This window comes from Notechis scutatus, chromosome 14, assembly GCF_049901735.1.
Source record: "Notechis scutatus isolate UNSWTSFEM ecotype Mainland chromosome 14, rNotScu1.2, whole genome shotgun sequence".
Lineage (NCBI taxonomy): Eukaryota > Metazoa > Chordata > Lepidosauria > Squamata > Elapidae > Notechis > Notechis scutatus.
Window position 1 is genome coordinate 5,826,130 of NC_142022.1, and position 14,080 is coordinate 5,840,209.

Consider the following 14,080-nt stretch of genomic DNA (forward strand, 5'->3'; position numbering starts at 1 on the left):
TGGCGTAGGGTTCTCCTGCTTGAGGAGGGGGTTGGACTAGAAGACCTCCAAGGCCCCTTCCAACAACTGCTACTCTGTTAGTAAGTCCACTTAGCAGAGGGCTTAGAAGACACGTCTTACCGCTGACGGAGAGGGTGTATCTTGCAATGGAGTTGCCCATAAGATTGGAAGCATAGCAAATATACGTCCCACTGTCGCTTTTGTTTAAGTTGGGGAAGGAGAGGATGTTGTCTTGAGCGTCCAACAAGGGGGTGTCGACACCGTCCTTCTCCCACTTGTAATCCTGGGGGCTGTAAAGGAAGGAAAGAAGAGAGACCTCAATGGGTCAACGGATCAAAGAGAATGGGAGGCTCTGTCCTCGCTTAACCACCGTTTTAGGGCCTGTAAAGCGGGACTCTCCAAGGACTGGGGCGGTGACCTAGAGGCAGAGCTCTCGCCTCACCATCAGGAGGCTGTGAGTTCGATCCTAGGTAGTGGCAGATTTTTCTCTCTCTCTCTGGGCACGATGAGAATATTATCTGCCGAACAAAACTCCGCATTGGCGACTAGGAAAGGCATCCGGCCACTTCAAACACTCTGCTAGCTCCATTCAAGTTACCCAGACTCCACCCCGCAAGGGATTGTGAGGGGGGGGTCGTTAAATGAAGATTGAAAGCAGGGCTTCTCCAACCTTGGCAACTTTTAAGACTTGCGGATTTCAACTCCTAGATGGCTAAGGAATCCTGGGAGTTGAAGTCCGCAAAGTGTTAAAGTCGCCAAGGTTGGAGACTCCCTGCTGTCAAGCACCCCCTGGTGGTCATACGTGGTTCTGCTGCCCCCTGTGGTCATGGGACTCCACGTTGCGCAGGTCGGCTATACAATGTTCTGCAGTCACATGACCACTATCTGCAAAGTTTTCGCCCGTTTCCAGTAGAAAAACACACGTTGAAATGAATGGGCTGCTGAATGACCACACGGCGTTCACTTAACGCCTACTGTGAAAAAAATCCAGAAATTCACTTGCTGTCATGTGATTATATTGAGCTTGATTGCGGCCATAAACTGAGGATTATTTTTATCTATCCTTTCAATTTCTATAGTTACCCCTTGGTACCTGAAAAAACTGAAAAATATTGAAAGAAACAGTAAGAATAAAGAATGAAAAGGAACACGAACTGATTGGGTTTTTTTTTTAATGACCCCATAATCCCTTGAGGGGCGGAGTCCAGGCAACTGAACGGAGCTGAGTATTTACTGGCCGGATGCTCTTCCTGTCGCCAATGTGGAGTCATAAGTCAGCAGATATAATCTCAACGTGTCCAGAGAGAGAAATACCTGTCTCTACCTAGGCTCGAACTCACAGCCTCCTGATTGTGAGGCGAGAGCTCCCCCTCTAGGCCGCCGCACCACTCTGATCCCATGATCCACTTAAAATTTAATCTTTATCTGCATTTCCGTCCACCGCCCCTTCCAAAATACACCTGCATCTGTTTTCTTGGCTTCTTGGGTGTATTTCATTTTATTTATTTCATTTGATTTTATTTTTTGCCGCTGCGGGACATTTATTCGATCGTAAGCCATTTATTTTATTATTTTTGCAGGGCTCTGAACACACACACACACACACACACACACACACACAAAAGACACAGAGTATGTAGGCAGGTGAAAAATAAAACAGCATCCTTGCAAACAACAGATACGCTTGTGCTATTTGCACCCCAGCAAAACACAAGCTACAATTCTGTAGGGAAAGGACAAAAAACAAAAAGAGAGAGAGAGAGAGAGCCAAAAAGGACACTATCGGTTACAAATTTGACTTCAGGAACCAAAAACTCACATCGGATTCCCTTCTCCTCTGCAGTGCAGCACCAAATTGTCGCCTTCTTGTGGGTGTTCCGGTTTGGGCTCAATTTTTGCCGTTGGTTTGTCTGAGGAGAAGACGACCAAAGGAGAAAAATAGAGGAAAAGCAGTTAAACAGAATTGCCAACTTTTTTACAGGTTGGATCCTCGACTTACAGCCACCATTGACACCCCGCCCCAAATTTCTGTTGTTAAGTGAGACATTTGTTAAGGGAGGTTTGCCTCATTTTATGACCTTGTTTTAAGTGAATCACCGCAGTCAATGAGTTAGTAAACTGGTTGTGAAGTGAACCTGGCTGCCCCGTGGACTTCGCTTATCCGAAGGTTGCAAAAGGGACAGAGCAACGGTCATAAGTATGAGCCAGTTGCCAAGCACCTGAAGTTTGAATCACATGACCATGGAGATGCATCAAAGGTCGTAACTGTGAAAAACGGTCCTAAAAGTCACTTTTTTGGAGGGTGCCGTTGCAACTTTGAACGGTCACTAAATGAACTATTGTAAGTCGAGGACTACCTGTGTTCTGGTTCACTATAATTCTTTACACCAGAATCCAGAGATGCATCACTCTGTTTTGTCCTAGCATCTGCCTCAGAGCCTTCCTTGGGATTCCACATGCTTCCTGTTCTTTCTCTCTTGAATTTTTTAAATATATATATATTTAATTTTTAAAAAATTAAACCTGCAATGGCAGGCTGACACTTTGCTACAAAGCAAAGCGACCCGATTCTCTCGTCATTTTTATTTCAAAAAGGCCTTTTAGGAAATTTGTCAGGCCTGCCGCAGCTAGGTCCTTAGGAAAGAGAGACCCCTGACTCCATTTGGTTGAAGTGATAGGTTCTCTTACTCTTAAGGATTATGTCAACTCATAAAATATTTCTAGGGTCTTGTTAGAGTTGCCAACGAAAAGGGAGGCGGGGAGCAGTGCAGCAGCTTGCAAACCGAAAGTGCATTCCATCAATGTTTTCAAAGACAGTAACTAGATGACTGAAGTTTCTGCCGCGCAAAATTCTAACTGGAGAGCATGACTCTTGGCTATGGAGGTGTCCCATTGGAGAATATGAATTATAATACACCCAGGGGGTAGGGGGAAAAAATAGGGTCAAGGGTGACAATGAATGACGTGTCTCAGAGTTGGCTGCACCCAGGCAGTGCCAGACATGTTAACTCCCAATAAATCCTTTTTGAAGTTTTGGAAGTTTGGCTCGAGACTCATGATTTAATTGGGGGGAACTGCCGGAATCCTGACAGATTACCGGTTGCAGCAGAAGCGAGGCAAGACCTGAGCTTTCCATACAAAGCATCACAAGTTTCCCCCTTCTTACACACACACACACACACACACACACACCGGTACCCTTTCCTCATCTCTACCCTCAACATGTCAATTGCCTCCTTCCTCTCCCCCCTCCTCCCTCCTCCCTTTCAGGATGCCAGTAATTAAAAATGGGGCGGGAGGAACTCTGGGAGTCGAAGTCCACCTTCATCTGTAAGTGACCAAGATTGAACTGTCATAATTCTGCAAGGTTTTCAAAATAAGTCACATACAAAAGACAGAGAGACGCTGCAAAGCGGATTTCCCAGAGATCTGCATAGAGGCGTGATCAACTGTGCACGTAACGTTTGCACCATCGTCCTCTTTGCTGACTGTAATTTCTACGTGGCTGCTGACTGTGAAGGTTTTTCCATTGGCATCTTTGGAGACGTCCGATGACTGGCCTGTTTGGGAGAGAGAGAGAGAGAGAGAAACAAACTGAGATTGGTGGCCTAGCAAAAGGAGAGAAGGGAGAGGGATGACTTACAAACACAGCCTTTAAGATTCTGGATCACAACATGCTTAGGGGATAGTTTTTGACCTAGAAAGTTCAACTCACGAGTCAAGAATCCCATCTAAATTATCCTGATTCCAACTTTGCACCTGTGTATTCCAGAGAAGCCTACTTGAGGGGCTGCCACAAGGAAGAGGGGGCTCAAATTATTCTCCAAAGCACCAGAGAGCAAGACAAGAAACAATGATGGAATCTAGTCAAGGAGAGATTCAACCTAGAACTAAGGAGAAATTTCCTAACAATGAGAAGAAGTAACCAGTGGAACAACTTGCCACCAGAAATCGTGGGCACTCCATCACTGGAGGCTTTTAAGAAGAGACTGGAGAGCCGCTTATCTGAAATATTATAGGCTCTCCTGCTTGAGCAAGGGGCTGGACTAGAAGACCTCCAAGGCCCCTTCCAGCTCATTCATTCTATAAATAAATTTCAAGATTACAGTCTAGAAAGACACAGCATTAAAGGAAAGGCGGAGAGAGAGGGGGAAGGAAAAAGGAAGGCAGAGGGAAAAGGCGACAGAGACAACTCCATTTTGAAATTCTGTGTTTGTGTGTATGCTTTGTTAGAAGAATGCAAGGGTCTTATGTGAATATGAATAAAAATTAAGTAATGGCAGGAAACTTCAGCCCGGCAGAGTAACCTGTAAGTTACCACATCACAAAATTACGTGGTTGTATACTGGCGTGTAATTTGCTTCTACCTTAGAGGTAATTCGGTTAAAGAGCTCTTGGCCACAAGTCACTGTAGGTTAAGGGTCACAAGTTTAATAGGCTTTAAAGAAAGGTGGCGCTAAACCAGAAAGGAAAACTGGCATCTGTGCCTCCATGTTCCCAGTGCAGTCTATCTGCAAATTGTTGTTGTTCTTATTTGCGAAGTCGTGTCTGACCCATTGCAACCCCATGGACAACGTTCCTCCAGGCCTTCCTGTCCTCTACCATCTTCTGGAGTCCATTGAAGCTCACGCCGACTGCTTCAGGGATTCCCTCCAGCCCCCTCCTTCTCTGTCATCCCCTTCTTCTGTTGCCCTCCATCGTTCCCAGCATTCGGCTCTTCTCCAGCGAGTCCTTCCTTCTCATGTGTTGGCCAAAGTCTTTGAGTTTCCTCTCCAGGATCCGGCCTTCTAAAGAGCAGTCAGGGTGGATCTCCTCTAGGACTGACCGGTTGGATGGCCTTGCTGGAGTCTCCTCCAGCCCCAGAGTTCAAAGGCCTCCATTCTTCAGCGCTCAGCCTTCCTTATGGTCCAACTTTCCCAGCCATACATTGCCACTGGGGGAACCACAGCCTTGACTCTACGCCCCTTCGTTGGCAGGGGGATTTGTCTCTGCTTTTGAGGAGGCTGTCTGGATTTGCCATAGCTTTCCTTCCCTAGGAGCAAGCGTCTTTTAATTCCTTGCCTGCAGTCCCCATCTGCAGTGGAGCCCAGGAAAATAAAATCTGTCACTACCTCCATTTCTTCCCCATCTATTGGCCAGGAATGGAGAGGGACGGATGCCACGATCTTAGTTTTTTTTTTTAATGTTGAGTTTCAAGCCAACTTTTGCACGCTTCTTCTTCACCTGCATCAAGAGGCTCTTTAAGTGCACTCTACCTGTGAATACTGAATGGTAAAGGTATCGCTCTCCATTCTATGAATATTTCATAAGCAGATGGGAAACAAACTAGATGCCCCAAACTAACATCCTTCTTAGGTTCTTAAAACAGTATGCTGGCAACTTACCTGTCAAGTGTTTGTCACCCTTTTTCCATCTGAGATAAGCTGCTGGCTTACTGCCAGAAGAGACACATGTCAACGCAGCCACGTCTCCTTCCCTAAGAGGGCCTGAGTAACCAGAGATTTGGGGTTTCTGTGGGATTCCTGAAAGAAAAGAGGACAATGAGGACTAGCGACTTAAAAGGATCCCGGAGAAGATGCACTTGGGAGCTTTTGTTCCCAGAAAGGATAACGTGCCTCTAAAATTTGGAGCGAAATTATAGCCCTGCGCTAGGACGACATCTCCCCTGCCTCGTTGATTAAAGATGTCACAATTGTTGCTTCTTCTTTGACAATAATTGTGTGTCATGCCCCTGTCAGAATCTAATTCAGAGGGGGAGGCTGAGCAGCTGACAGGGAGTAGGAGTATGGCTCCATTGGCTGTGGAAGAAACTGGAGAAGGGCAAAGTCCGACTGGGCAGAGCAGGGGAGAGGTAGAACAAGGGAGAGGGTATTCAGAGGAAGACCCAGGCCCACCCGCTCTTCATCGTAGGGCACGCAGGGAGGAACGGGGGAGGAAGCAATGTGAGTTGCATGGCTTATGGGGGAGGAAAGGGCCCTGATTCCCTTCATTAGCTGCAGCTGGGAACACAGTGTTTAAAAGGGGAAGTTGCGCACAGGAAACTGTTGGGAACAAATTGTGAATTATCTGGTATCATTGAGGCTTATCTGGGTTCCTGGCATCTTCCCAACTGTATGTGTTTTGCTGGCCTTTCAAGCCTGCAATTCCTTCTCCTGCCCTGTCAAGTTAATTGCTGCAGCTTGGTTTGTTTGGATTTTTAGTTACAATTTGCATGTGCTTCGTTTTTGGACTGAATTTCCTCCACTTAAAGGCTGTTCCTGGGAGAGTTTTTCTCCAGCCAGAAGGTAACCTGGACAGTGGGGGCAAAGTTGGAGATAATTAAAGGGACTCTTCTTGCTTATTTGACTGTGTTGCCTTTGTGCCACACCCCTTTGGGTCATCACATTGTGTGTTTGGGATGTACAAAACAGTTGTTCCATTCCTGAAATATTTCATTTTCCCCTGGGCATTTGCAACTCGTATGCCCATGTCCAGAAGCAGACAGGTAGTTTTCGACTGATACAATCATTCATTTAGTGACTGGAGTTACAATGACACTGAAGAAAGGGGGCTGTTGTGACCCGTTTTCACACTTAGCGACCATCGCAGCATCCCCGGGGGGTCACATGATTAAAATTCAGACACTCGGCAACTGGCTTGTACTTATGACGGTTACAGCATCCCGGGGAAATCACGCGAACTTCCGTTTTGCGACCTTCCGACAAGCAAAGACAATGGGGAGGGGAAGCCGGATTCACTTAACGACCGTGTTGCTAACTGAACAGCTGCATGATTCGCTTAGCCGCCGTGGCGAGAAAGGCCGTACAGCGAGGCGAAGCTCACTCCGCAACTGTACTCGCTTAGCCACAGAAAATTTGCTTGTGGTTGCGAGTCGAGGATTGCCTGCCTTTCCAAGGCAGATGGAAATTCCGGGTTCGGTTGTGGTTGGGAGTCGAAGGCGGGAGGCGACCGGGGTGTTCCAGACGGAGCCCGCCTGACCCTCAACCTCTTGGGAAGACTGAAGTATCCTGGGAACAGCCCCTCCCATTTGGGACACGGCTCGCCACTGACCCCTTTGCCTCACCCAAGACGGTGACCATGGCTTTCGCAGTCCGTACGGGCCGGGTGAATATCGTGCAGGTATATTCTCCCTCATCAGCCAGAGTGGTGTTGTCGATGCTTATGCTCAGCTCGTTGGCCGTCGAGTTCTCCAGCTGGATTCGAAGGTCTCGCAACGCTAGGAGGAGGAAGGGAGGCGAGTTAGAGAAGGGCCAGAGAGGGTCGCCTTAGGTGTATCTCTCTCTCTCTCTCTCTCTCTTTCTCTCTCTCTCTGTCTCTCGGTCTAATTCATATAGCCCATCTCATCAAAATCAATCTTCCTTCCTTCCTTCCTTCCTTCCTTCCTTCCTTCCTTCCTTCCTTCCTTCCTTCCTTCCTTCCTTCCTTCCTATCTATCTATCTATCTATCTATCTATCTATCTATCTATCTATCTATCTATCTATCTATCTATCTTATATAGCTTATCTCATCAAAAGCAATCTTCCTTCCTTCCTTCCTTCCTTCCTCCTCTCTCTATCTATCTATCTATCTATCTATCTATCTATCTATCTATCTATCTATCTATCTATCTATCTATCTATCTATCTATCTTATATAGCCTATCTCATCAAAAGCAATCTTCCTTCCTTCCTTCCTTCCTTCCTTCCTTCCTTCCTTCCTTCCTTCCTTCCTTCCTCCCTCCCTATCTATCTATCTATCTATCTATCTATCTATCTATCTATCTATCTATCTATCTATCTATCTATCTTATATAGCCTATCTCATCAAAAGCAATCTTCCTTCCTTCCTTCCTTCCTTCCTTCCTTCCTTCCTTCCTTCCTTCCTTCCTTCCTTCCTTCCTTCCTTCCTTCCTTCCCTCCCACCCTCCACTCATGTCTGTCTGCCTGCCTGCCTACCTACCTACATACCTATCTATCTATCATCTCTAATTTATACGGTCCATCTCACTGAAAACAACTCTGGGTGGCATACAACAGTGAATAAATACATAAAATCAGTTATTATTTGTTATAAAAGACTAAAAGAAACCACACAGAACAAAACAAGGACATTTGTTACTGTTTTCAACAGCTTGAAAAAGTTTAGATTCTTTTCCTATCCTGGAAAAATGTACAGGTCAAGATTGTAAACCTCCACTGAAATATAAAATCAGGGAAAGCTCTAAAATACATAGATTTCCTTTTAAACATTAAAGCAGTGTTTATCAACTTTAAGAGGACTTCAATTCCCAGAGTTCTCCCAGTCACTATATTGGAGTGGCAAAGCTTTGGATGACCACTAGAGGGCAGCAAAGAGGTGCGAATCTCCTTGCTGCCATCTAGTGGTCATTTCAGTGGTGGTGAGTGGGATTCCCAGAATTCCCATGGCTGGCTGGGGAATTCTGGGAGTTGAAGTCCGCTCATCTTAAAGTTGCTAAGGTGGAGAAACAGAAGCTCTAGAGAATTTCACACTGGTAATTACAGGGAATCAGGAAGAATGCTGTACTTGTGGCATTAAAAAAAATACACGCTGGATGGAATTGCACGCTCCATTTGAATGCGTGAAGTCTGTGTTTAGGGGACATTTGGCAGCCAAGAAATCAGGAAGAGATTGCAAATTGTTCAGAGCCACCTGTATTTGTGTGAATTCCAGACCAAAATACTAAAAACTCTTTCTGTGTGACACTTCTTTGGGAGACAGGCTGTTGCAAATGGCCTTTCTGCTAACATTCATCTTCACACCTTCAAATAAATAAATAAAAGTTGGAAGTAGCAAGCCACACGGCTTCAGCGAACTGCTACAACATCATCTGTGGCTGCAGACAGAAGGAAACAAAAAGGCTAAATTTAAAGAAAAATAAAAACCAAACTTCTCCCCACCTTGCAAATCAAAACAAAAGAAAAACGAGCGATCCACACCGTTGTAAATACTATTAAAAAACAGTGTGACATGACATGACATCCTTGGAATTTACCGTATGAAAATCAATAGACTTTCCCCCTTGGATTTATAGGGCTGGGGCATTAATCAATAAATCATAGATCACATTCAGATAACATCTCAGCAATTCAACAAATTAAGAGCAGCAAGTGTTTCTCTCAATGCCACGCCTGCAGCAAAATCATCGGTTTGGGAATTCTTGCATAGAGTAGGCCTCGTTTGAGAATGCAAGAAGAAGAAAAAGTTTAATCTGTTTAACTTTGGGCGTATACATATCATGGCTTCAAGTCTGTATCTTACTTGTCATGCATAATAAGAATGGAATGGAATAGGTAGGATAGAAAAGGAAAGAAGAGAAGAGAAATTATAGAATGGAATGGAATAATGAATAGAATAAGAATAGAATAGAATTAAGAATGAAAGAATAGAACTAAGAATGAAAGAATAGAATAGAATAGAATGAACCAAGAAAAAGAAATGGAAAGAAGAGAAGAGAAATTATAGAATGGAATGGAATAATGAATAGAATAAGAATAGAACAGAATTAAGAATGAAAGAATAGAACTAAGAATGAAAGAATAGAATAGAAAAGAAAAGAAATGGAAAGAAGAGAAGAGAAATTATAGAATGGAATGGAATAATGAATAGAATAAGAATAGAACAGAATTAAGAATGAAAGAATAGAACTAAGAATGAAAGAATAGATAGAATAGAAAAGAAATGGAAAGAAGAGAAGAGAAATTATAGAATGGAATGGAATAATGAATAGAATAGAATAGATTGAAACAGAATAAATAAAGAATAGAATAAGAATAGAATAGAACTAAGAATGAAAGAATAGAATAGATTAGAATACAATACAATAGAAATATAGATTTTTTTCTATTGCTAAAGCCATTTGAGATAAATGGTTTTCCGGTCAATCAGATATGCATGATCCAAAATAACTCATTTTCAGTTTAGACCAAAAACAACACCCTCAACTCTCCAAGATTTTTAAAGTGCCCTATTTGGGCTCTTTTAAAGCAAATTGTTTTGCTTTTTTAACACCGATTTTCAAGTGTGGCCTTTCGAATGTGTTAGTCATGCCTGGTTAGTGAGAAGGGGGAGGATGCTGAAAATATATAGATTACATCAACAATAAAAATGTATTGTGTTTGTAGCATATTAATAGCTTCGAGGTGGGGAAAAAAATCACCCCTAATATTCTCCTTGAGGAGGGGGAAAAAAATAAATTTTTTGCTGGTCGTTTGGAGGCAATTTCGAATCGCCGCCGGTGACCAAGGAAAACAGACATCTTTAAGGTTTGCAGATAGTCCCTTATCTCCTTTACCCAGGTGGGAGGAATCCCCATTGAAGCAAACGCTTTATTTCCTTTTATCTGACAAGAGTCGAGGTTCTTGGAGAGGCCTCTGGATTTTTACCTTCCTTTCCATGACGTCAAGAGGGGGCTTGGAAGGCGGATTTGGACACCGAAAAGACGACAGGTTGCAGGCGCCAGAAAATATAACGCGCGACAAAACAGAAGCTTGGTTTGCATAACCCGGTTCCAAATTGAACCGGAGGGATTTGGCCGGAGGCTAATTGCATTTGTTATTGGCGGCTCTGACAGTCTATGGCGTTTTCCCTGTCGTTGGGATTTAAGGATAAACCACAGTAAATAAATTTGGGGATTGTCAACGGCAGTAGCCACAGCTGTCGGCTTCCTGCCTCTGGGCCGGAAGAGGGGAGATGCTGTAGGAACTACCTCGTTTTTCTCCAAAGTAGAGGGTCTGCTGAGCAGGATTGGACCACTGGAGCGAGGAATCTTCTGGATCCTCCACTTTGCAGGAGAGGATGACTTTCGAACCCGCCACCACGACTTCATCGGAGGTCGCCGGCTGGCTTCCTGTTTAAAAAAATAAATCTATCTATATATATATATATAAAAGCGAAATATGCCACTCACGCATCGTCACAAAATCTCCAGCACCATAAAGCCTCCAAACTTGAAATTTGGCACATAAGTTCCTCTTGGCTCCTAGGGGCTCACTAAGAAAGGATTCTTCGAAAAGACCACCAGAGCATTCGTATTTCCTATATTATTATTATTATTATTATTATTATTATTATTATTATTATTATTATTATTATTATTATTATTATTAACACGCTCTGATGCTAAGGAGTTCTACTCCCCCTCCCTACCTGAAAAGATATCTTTTCCAAATGCAAAACACAAGAGGAGGAGTTTCAGTTTTAGTTTCAGAGCAGCAAGCAGCTTTAGTACAGAACAGTTGAGCTAAGCCACGCCCAGGCTCCTTGCTGTCTCCTCCTTGCTCACACAGCAAATATTGTTTCCGTTTCCAAACAGCCCTCAACTCTCTCACACACTGACAGGACGCTAGTCGGATGAACACCGATGGTTGCTGGTAGGCAGAGGCACAATTCTCCCCTTATATTCCTCCCCCAAAACTAAGCCCGACCACAAAGTTTGGTAGGTATCGAGCTAGTAAATAAATAAATGGAGACAGAGATGATGAGCCGATTTTAAGGGAGTCATCGAAAGCTCCTACACCCCAACCCTTGAAACCCACTCGATTTTGGCCAGCAGGGGGGAGGGCCGGCCTCTCTTTTTTCCTCTTTTTGATATCTTGAGGACTAGAAGCTTAGGTCCGCTGTGGATGCTTAGCCACGGATCCTTTTCTTCCGCTTCCCGGAGCTGTTTGACCAGCGAAGGAACTCAAGACTCCCTTGGCAGCACCAGCAAAAAAGCTTCTTTTCATGGTTGACCCCTAAGCATTTCGTTCACACACACACACACTCCTCCAAAAATGCTGGGGGTGTCTTCCATTTCAGCACATTCTGCACCGCCTAGTTAATCCAGGAAAGGCAGGTCATGACCCCCCCCGCCAGTTCCTCTCCATCCACAAACATCTCTTGGCCGGGTTCCCGAACCCAGAGCTTCTGCTGTTGCTGTCCCACCCACCACCCCAACAAACAACAACCAGCCCCTTGTCTGGGCCCAGCTGCCCCCACCCCCCGTGTGTTTCTATTCAGAGGCAGCCCTTTGGAAACAGCCACACAGGGAAGCTTCCAACACTTCACATGATGTGGCTGGGCTAGCCAAGGAATTTAGCCAAGTGGGCGCGATCGGGCTTGGTCCCAACGGCTAAATTGGATTTCAGAAGCCCCCCCCCCCTCCGTTGGGCATGGTGGAAGGGTCCCAAGGCTGGCAGAGAGGAGGGGAAGGAGGTGTCTTTCCACAGCAAGAACTGGGGTGCCCCCCCGATTTCTCCTGCGCACCCCGCTCTAAGCAATGCTCAAAGAAACCTTGCTCGTAGCCGGAGATAAAGCCAGATTCAGATGCCAAGCTGAATTCAAAAACAATGGCTACCAACCTGCCTTCCATGGAGGACCTGTATACTGCAGGTGTCAAAAAGAGGGCTGTGAAAAATATTGGCAGATTCCTCACATCCTGGACATAAACTGTTTCAACTCCCACCTTCAAAACGACGCTATAGAGCCCTGCACACCAGAACAACTAGACACAAGGACAGTTTTTCCCCCCGAACGCCATCACTCTGCTAAACAAATAATTCCCTCAACACTGTCCAACTATTTACAAAGTCTGCACTACTATTACTATTAATCTTCTCATCACTCCTTATCGCCCATCCCCTCCCACTTGTGACTGTAACTTTGTGGCTAGTATCCTTACGATTTATATTGACTGTTTCCTAGTATGGTTTGATTGCTTATTGTGCCCTTTGACTATTATTAAGTGTTGCACCTGAGAATTCTTGACTACTGACAAAAGTATCTTTTATTTTATGTATACTGAGAGCATTTGCACCAAAACAAATTCCTTGGGTGTGCAATCACACTTGGTCAATAAATAATTCTCTTCTCTTCTCTTCTCTTCTCTTCTCTTCTCTTCTCTTCTCTTCTCTTCTCTTCTCTCCTCTCCTCTCCTCTCCTCTCCTCTCCTCTCCTCTCCTCTCTATACTATTCTATTCCATATTCTATATTCTATATTCCATATTCCATATTCCATATTCTATATTCCATATTCCATATTCCACATTCCACATTCCACATTCCACATCCCACATCCTATCCTATCCTATCCTATCCTATCCTATCCTATCCTATCCTATCCTATCCTATCCTATCCTATTCTTATTCTGCCTGTTTGCGCCAGTTTCTGGCTCCTTTGCCAATTGCTAAATTGGGATTGGTCCTGCTTCTGGCCCCACCTGATGCCTTCTCAAAGCTTTGCAGATCCGTGGCACGAATAGAAAAGGCTTTCTCCTTTTCCCAACATCTTATTAGTTTTATCGAAGTATGAAAGGCAAAAGAAAATAAAAGGAAAATAAGGAATGGGAAAATGTGTAGGATAGAAGGGGGCCGGGGGGAGGAAGAACACTTGTTAACTCCCCACTGCTTTGGAATAAAAAGTAATGGTACAAAACCTCAACGTTCTACTTTTATATAATACAGGGAGTCCTCAACTTGCAACAGTCTGTTTAGTGACCGTTCAAAGTTACAACAGCCCTGGAAAAAAGTGGCTTGTGCCTGTTTTTCACACTTACGACTCTGGCTGCATCCTCGTGGCCACGTGATCAAAATCCAGAGGCTTGGCCACTGGCATGTACTTACGATGGTTGCAAACAAAGCCCACTGGGGAAGCCTTAACCAACACGTGGACTCACTTAACAACAGCAGGGATTCACTTAATGCAGAGGTCTCCAAACTGGGCAAGTTTAAGAACTTGTGGACTTCAACTCTCAGAATTCTCCAGTCAGCATAGCCAAGTTTGGGGGCCCCTGACTTAACGAATGGTAAGAAAGATTGTAAAAGGGGGGCAATGCTCCCTTGAACCTCTGCCTCGCTTAGCCACATAAATTTTGGGCTCAGTTGTAGTCCTCATCTGAAGGCTGCCAGTAATTAATTTTAGCCATTTCTATAACAACAAACCAATCTCATCGGCAAAACCCCAAATCAAAGTTTCATCTCCCCCCCCCCTCATCTCAAGCAGAAAGTCCAGAAAAAGTTTCCAAGCAGAAACAAAATTAAGGGTGTCCTTTTTTTTAAATAAATAAAAATAAATCAGAGCAGTCCATTTGGCCAACTCTGGGA

General features: G+C 44.5%; 1 protein-coding gene across 1 annotated transcript in view; it reads right to left on the reverse strand.

Moving 5' to 3' along the window:
• The window catches only part of CADM3 (cell adhesion molecule 3), a 106,325-nt gene that overhangs the window by 12,088 nt on the left and 80,157 nt on the right, over positions 1–14,080 (reverse strand). Inside the window, exons 2-7 of the mRNA XM_026688877.2 lie at positions 10,707–10,847; positions 7,064–7,216; positions 5,385–5,522; positions 3,390–3,560; positions 1,820–1,910; positions 121–290 (exon numbers count right to left, since the gene is read on the reverse strand). Of these exons, the coding sequence (XP_026544662.1) occupies positions 121–290; positions 1,820–1,910; positions 3,390–3,560; positions 5,385–5,522; positions 7,064–7,216; positions 10,707–10,847 (864 nt within the window). The remainder of the gene's footprint in view (positions 1–120; positions 291–1,819; positions 1,911–3,389; positions 3,561–5,384; positions 5,523–7,063; positions 7,217–10,706; positions 10,848–14,080) is intronic.